Source organism: Mastigoproctus giganteus, chromosome 6, assembly GCF_048544385.1.
Source record: "Mastigoproctus giganteus isolate SK-2022 chromosome 6, ASM4854438v1, whole genome shotgun sequence".
Taxonomy (NCBI): Eukaryota; Metazoa; Arthropoda; class Arachnida; order Uropygi; family Thelyphonidae; genus Mastigoproctus; species Mastigoproctus giganteus.
This window is the reverse complement of record NC_143580.1, coordinates 52,206,259-52,213,805: the sequence shown is the minus strand read 5'-3', so window position 1 is coordinate 52,213,805 and position 7,547 is coordinate 52,206,259. Positions and strand designations below refer to the sequence as shown.

The 7,547-nt window shown below is 36.9% G+C and overlaps 1 protein-coding gene across 1 annotated transcript in view; it reads right to left on the bottom strand.

The window, feature by feature from the left end:
- Positions 1-1,385: 1,385 nt before the first annotated feature.
- LOC150084254 (uncharacterized) overlaps positions 1,386-7,547 on the bottom strand; it is a 199,888-nt gene continuing 193,726 nt past the window's right edge. Inside the window, exon 10 of the mRNA XM_090376166.1 lies at positions 1,386-2,098. Within this exon, the coding sequence (XP_090232292.1) occupies positions 1,386-2,098 (713 nt within the window). The remainder of the gene's footprint in view (positions 2,099-7,547) is intronic.

Sequence of the window (7,547 nt, the reverse complement as noted above, 5' to 3'; positions counted from 1 at the left end):
TGAGGATATAGCCATTTTGTCCCAATTAAGTGAAGCTTAATTGGGACAAAATGCAGTTTAATCGGGGCAGGAGACTGCAGCACTGAAGATTACCCTACGATTGTTTCCGACCATACCACGTAGTTCGGTTGGATTTCTGGAGGTCACAACCATAAAACAATTAGCAGTCACCTGTTTATTGGGCTTTTGTGTTAGTGAAATCTATCATAAACTGATAGTAAACTCGATCTTATTGAATTTGCAATAATACCGACAGCTGGAATTCTGTGGGTTATTATGGTAAAATATGTTTACACTTCTATGGAATCTTCAATCATATAAAAAAAATAATTTTCAGAATCTCTTCATTTCTATTTTTAAAGCTTCGTAATTTGTTACTCTGTTCTCACTTGCGCATATCGTGTTCTTTGTTATTGATTGCTTATCTTTTTACTGTTTTAAATTTTAACCCCCACCCACAAATGACAGTGAACAGAAATGTCAACTAGTTTAGTTAGTATGTACATATTACAGTACGTATTAATTCTTCCGAATTTCAAGTATCATTTAATTTTTTAATTGGTAAGGTAATAAAGGGTAAATTTGTACTTAATATATCTTTACTTTTATAGCCTGTGGATAATATTCCTCCTATTTTCGCTAATTAGAATTGCTGTTTAATTAAATTAAAATTCAATTCACAAACGTGATCACAATGACCGGTGCTTATTACGCATTGTATAGTGAACGGTACTTTACAGTGGTGACTCCATTGTAATGTGATTTGATTGTACAGTGAACCAATTGTAAAGGGGGGAGGCATTGTATTTTTAACTATTTACGTGAAACTTCGGATAATTGGGGCAGCCGCTTAATCGGGACAAAATGCACTAGTCCCGATGTGTCCCAAATAACCGGAATCGACTGTGTGTGTGTGTATATATATATATATGTATGTATGCATACTTTTCTGCGCAAGTCCCATAGTTTCTGTTAATTTTCAAACATCATTCTCATATTCTGTATATTATGTTCCTGTCTTTCAATATGCACAACACTTTTCCTTTTTAACAACAGAAGAGAAGACACACTGATTTTAATTTTTTCTTTACTGGTGTTCCTGTTGCTATATAACATTTTACTTAATACATATTAAAACGTGACTTCAAGTTTCTTTAAATATAATTTCAAAATAAATTACTGATTGACAGAGCAAATAAACAAAAACACGAATTTGAGAAAGATGTGTTAAAAAATCAAAACAAAAAACACCTTTACACTAAAAGAAACATTGTATTCTGTAGTATTTGTAATGCTAAACAAGGCATATCAGTCTTGGTGAGTCAGTGACAGCTTATCTTCTCAATTTATTTAGTAAATCTGATTTAAATACAACTGCCATTTACTTAATTCAGAAATAAAACTTTTAATAAAAAAACAAAAAATATCTCAAAGTTGTGAATACTATACCTTCGTTTTTTCTTTTCTGATCTAGTTACCGTGCTGTCTGGAGAACCTGAAGGTGACTGTGAATTGGATCTCTTCCTCTTTTTCTTTTTCTTTTTATGTGACTCTGAACGATGTTTTTCTTTGGACTGTGAATGTGTATACTGAGATGGTGAGGATGAAGATGATTGGGAATGAGACCTGGGTCTTCGGGAACTAGACTTAACTGGTGAAGGTGGTGACCCTGATCTACTTGGCGAAGAATTATAAGACTGGGACCTTGATTTTCTCTTGGAGGTATCTGGCGAAGAATGGGAGCGAGACCTGCGTTGATGCTCTGGAGAAGCCTCGTCTGTTGATGAGTATGAATGAGAGCGAGACCGAGGTCGTCTCATTTTCTTTCTGTGGGACCTTGTTGAAGAATAATGGGAATGGCACTCAGAGTGCCTAGAGCTTTGATGTGATCTTCTCCTTCGCGAACTTCTTTGATAAGGGGAACGAGACTGTGATCTTCCGTATCTGATAGACCTACGGCTTCTATACCTACCCCTCACACCATTTTGAACACTGCTTATATCTCTATCTGCTGCCCAAAATTCATTCCTGGGATTCTTAAATACGTGAAGAAAATTGCAGCTTTTTCCCTTTGGACACCTATTTCTGTGGAAAAGCCCTAATAAATAAATATAAAATAATTGTAAATATAAACTTGTAGAAATCTCTATATAGTTATAAATTATATAATCTTTTCCTAGTTTTAAAAAGGTAAAATTGAAAATAAAATTGAATATTTATCATGCATGAACTCATTCCAGGAAACTTAGGCCTGCTATTTTAATGATAGCAAATTTTGTTAATATGTCTAAACGTAAGAATTGTAAGAGGTAAATTGTGACTAACTTTGCATCCTAAAGTTATATTTTGTTTATGGAACTGTTTGATGTACTGATTTAGTTAATTTTAATGAGAAAACTTATTTACTGAAGTCACTCTGTATTATTTGTTAACCATGCTTTACTAAAGAAAATAATAAAATGGCTACTTGATACATTGGGAAGTTCTGAGCATGACATAGGTAATCATGCTGTTATGCTGTCACCTGGATAATAAAGAGAAGAGAAATAGAGAGCTTTAATGGTAGACGAATGCTATCATGGCCGTGTGTAATTAAAAATTTTAAAAGCAGATAGTTTTGCTAGGAAGCTGCAAGTTGGCTATCAGTGCACGAAATTCTGCTGATTAATGTGGTTATTTCTTCTCCAGTGAAATATGTACATATTGGTCTAGTAATTCTTTTTAGGTTAGTTACGCCATCAGCAGAAGTTATTTTTGTATTTTATGAAAGAAACAATGCAAGTATTCCAAAGAAGAATATAAGTAGAATTCTGCAGCTCAAGAAATACAGCTTTTATTTATAGAATTGGAGGAAAAAAAAAAAAAAATATATATATATATATATATATATATATATATATCTGATAATTAAAATATCTGATATTTATCTCACATAATATATATATAGAAAAATAAAGATTTGTTCATAAACATGTATACACATTGGTCAGTGGATATATTTATTTCATTTAGAGATAAAGAGGAAAGCTGCTTTTGTTGTTTTTTTAAGGTGAATGCACAAAAGCATGAAGACAGCTTTCATTTGGTGTTATTGTTTATACCTCTAAGCAACCTGTTATTTTTGGAACGCTGATTCTAGAGACAGTCTCTGATGGACATGGTCATTTTAAATGTGTTTGACATATATGTTGCATTTATCATTGTGATGCTTTTTTTTTTTTTTTTTTTGTTTGTTTGTTTGTTTTAGTCCTTGGCTTGTGTTTTTATACTGCCTGACAGGATGACAAAACTGAGTTTATTTATTTGCAACGTATATGAAAAAATATAGAAAATAAATACAAATCTTATTTAATTTTTACATGGTTGTCAATAATTTCACTTGCATATTAGCATTACTAGAGGCATACAATACAAGAAAGAAAGCTTATTCAGCATCAGCCAGAAAAAAAATAAAAATAAATAACATTTCACCCATCCATTCATTTCAAATGCCTGTCTGCCTCAGACTTAAATTTCTTTAAGCTGTCAACTACCACAACAAGAGATGGAAGTCTGTTCCAGCGATCAACTACCTGCTGGCTAAAGGCAAATTTCTGCACATCTATTCTACAACTGTCTTTCCTCAATTTGAATCTATGCTCCCTCAGGTTCGTAATCTCAGCAAGATGAAGATTCCCAATAGCACTGAGCTTGGTCAACCCGTTCAAGGCCTTAACACCTCCATCAGGTCACCTCACAGGTGCCTAGTTTCCAGTCACTGCAATTTGCAGAACCTCAGCCTTTCTTGGTAAGAACACCCCTTTGTTCCCCTCAACAATCTTCTTGCCCTTCTTTGTACTCATTCTAGCAATTCTACATCCTTCCTAAAATGAGGCCTCCAGACCTGTACACAGTACTCAGGTGCAGCCTGACCATTGCCTTGTACAATGGGCTAATCACCTCCTTGTCCCTGCTAGCAAAATTCCTATATATCATTGACAAGACTCCATGACCAGCTCTGGCAGTCTGTCTACACTGCTCAGAGAACTTCATATCTGACTGCACAATTACCCCCAGGTCCTTTTTCATTCTCCACTTCCCTCAGTGTAGTACAATCCAGTTGGTACATTTCTCTTGGGTTACTGCTACCCATATGCAGTATTCTGCATTTGTCAATGTTAAACTTCAGTTGCCACTTTTCAGCCCATTTGCCGAACTTATTTAGATCCTGTTGCAGTAGAATACTGCCTTTACTGTCATTAACACCCCGGCCAACCTTTGTATTATCTATCTGAAAACCTGTACATTAAGTCTGATATACCTTCATCAATAAAATTGATAAATACACAAAACAACAATGGGCCCAGCACCAAACCTCCACTAATAACATTATCCCACAAAGAGCAGTGTCCATTGATTACCAATCTCTCTCATCTCCCGCTCAACCATCCCTTTATCCATTGTAGCAACTTGCCCTTAATGCCATACTGCTCCAATTTGTACAGCAGTCTTCCATGTGCAACAGTATCAAAAGCTTTCCTGAAATCCAAGTATATGATATAATTTTTTGCATCTAGTTCCTCTGTGACCACATCATAGTATCCAATCAAATTAGTCAGACAAGACCTACCTTTAACAAACCCATGCTGTGGCTTAACTATTACTGCAGCCTTGTCTACATGATCCTGCAATGCCTTCTTTAACCAGTGACTCCATTATTTTCTCCATAACAAATTAAACTAACAGATCTATAGTTACGAGTAATTACAGACCAGTTAGTTTAACTTCTGTTCCGGGTAAAATAATGGAGTTGCTGGTTAAAGATGCATTGCAGGATCATCTAGACAAGACTGCAGCAATAATTCAGACACAGCATGGGTTTGTTAAGGGAAAGTCTTGTCTGACAAATTTGATAGGTTATTATGATGTGGTTACAAAGGAACTGGATGCAAAAAATAATTTTGATATCATATATTTGGATTTCAGGAAAGCTTTTGACACTCTTGCGCATGGAAGACTATTGTACAAATTGGAGCAGAATGGCATTAAGGGTAAGTTGCTACAATGGATAAAAGGATGGTTAAGTGCGAGAAGACAGAGGGTGGTAATCAATGGGTGCTGCTCTTCTTGGACTAATGTTATTAGTGGAGTCCCACAAGGTTTGGTGTTAGGTCCACTGTTGTTTTGTATATTTATCAATGATATTGATGAAGGTATATCAGGCTTAATGTCGAAGTTTGCAGATGATACAAAGGTTGGCAGGGTTGTTAATGACAGTAAAGGCAGTGTGCTACTGCAACAGGATCTGGATAATTTGGGCAGATGGGCTAAGAAGTGGCAACTGAAGTTTAACCTTGACAAATGCAAAGTACTGCATATGGGTAGAAGTAACCCCAGAGAAATGTACCGTGTGGTACTACACTTAAGGTGGTAGAAAATGAAAAAGACCTGGGAGTAATTGTGCAGGCAGATATGAAGTTTTCTGAGCAATGCAGACAGGCTGCCAGGGCAGGTCATGGGGTTTTGTCAATGATATATAGGAATTTTGCTAGCAGGGAAAAGGAGGTGATTATCCCTCTGTATAAGGCAATGGTCAGGCCACGCCTTGAGTACTGGGTACAGGTCTGGAGGCCTCATTTTAGGAAGGATGTAGATTTACTTGAGCGTGTACAGAGAAGGGCAACAAGATTGGTGAGGGAAATGAAGGGATCCTCTTACCAAGAGAGGCTTAAGTTCTGCAAATTGCAGTGGCTGGAGACTAGGCACCTGCACGGTGATCTGATTGAGGTATATAAGGCCTTGAATGGGTTGAGCACGCTGAATTCTGATGGGATCCTTCCACTTGTTCAGATTAAGAACCTAAGGGGGCATAAATTCAAATTAAGAAAAGACAGATGTAGAATAGATGTGCGGAATATTGCCTTTAGCCAGCGGGTGGTTAATTGCTGGAACAAACTTCCATCTGTCGTTGTGGAAGTTGATAGGTTGAATAAATTTAGGGAGGAACTGTACAGGCATTTGGAGGGAATGCTGTGATTTTTTTTTTTTTTTTTTTTTTTTTTTGGCTGATGCTGCATAAGCTCATACATTTGCTTTCTTGCATCACATGCCACTGCTACTACTACTTGTGTCACCCTTTGAACCCCCTTTGTGAATTGGGAATACATTTACACAATCCAGTCCATGGGGACCTCCACTGAGTCCAAGTAAGCTCCCATAATTATGGCTAAGGGTTTGCTTACTTCCTTTAATATAACTGGATAGATCCCATCCACCCCAGGTGCCTTCCTTATGTTTAACTTCAACAATTTCTCCTCCACTTTGTTCTCTATTACTACAGAGTTTGATAAACGTCTGGCATTGCCCTCCTTGAATAACTCCCCATGTGTGAATGTAGATGCAAAATACTCATTTAGTTTGACAGTTATCTGAGGATGATCATCTACAGTCAAACCATTATATCAAGTGGACCAATATGATTCATCCCCTTCCTTTTAGAGTTTATATAAGTAAAGAACTCTTTGCATCCTTTTTCAAAGATTTCTCATAAACTGCATTCACTTGCCTAACTTCCTTTATGACTTGATTACAGACTAGCTTATATCTACCATAGGCTTCTGTGTCACCTGATAATTTATATGCATCCCATGCATTTTTCTTCTCTCCCATGAGTCTCATTTGGGCACCTCCATAGCCAGGTGGGCAAGAGTGGCAGTGCATAGCACACGCTTCTTGATTAGACTGGGGTTCGAGCCCGTGACCACCAAATACGCAGGATGCGGAAAGGTCAGGGAATGACCACTGCATATCCCCGGAGCAATATGGCCGTAATTGCTAATGCTCCTAAATAACCACAACACAACAAAACACAACACAATGAGTCTCATTAGTTCATCTGACATCCATTTGGGCCTAAACCTAGAACAGTATTTCTTAGTTTGAACAAAAAGCCTAGTAGCTTCCAAGATTACTTCCTTGAATGCTTCCCATTTAGAATCTGCTGTTGGTAACATCATCAGTTGATCCCACTGTATAGAACTTAAAAGCTGTCTGAGACCACTGTAGTCACCTTTACGAAAACAAAAACCCTTCCCTTTACCCTTGATGGTAGTTACATCTTTAAGTAAATCCCACATCAGTACACTGTGATCACTGCCACCTAGTGGTTCCTCTATCTTTAAATTCTTAATGCTTTATAATCACTGCTAATAATCAGATCAAGAGTGTTACTCTCTCTGGTTGCCTCTCTAACATGCTGCTATAGAAAACCATCATCCAATAAATAAACAAAAGCCTTACTAGTGTGCAAGTGACCAATGCACAAGTTTCAGTCAATATCTGGGAAGTTAAAATCCTTGATTATAAGACACACTGATTTACTGGCCAACTCTATTTCTCTGTATAATTGTTCATTGTACTCGTCAGAGCTATTAGGCCTATAACACACTCCTACTCTCATTTTCCCTGTCCCAGTCTTATGTCACACCAAACTGATTCAACATTGCACTGTCCACCCATGTCAACTGGATGCACTTCCTTAGATTTTATGTGTTTCTTGACTAACAACA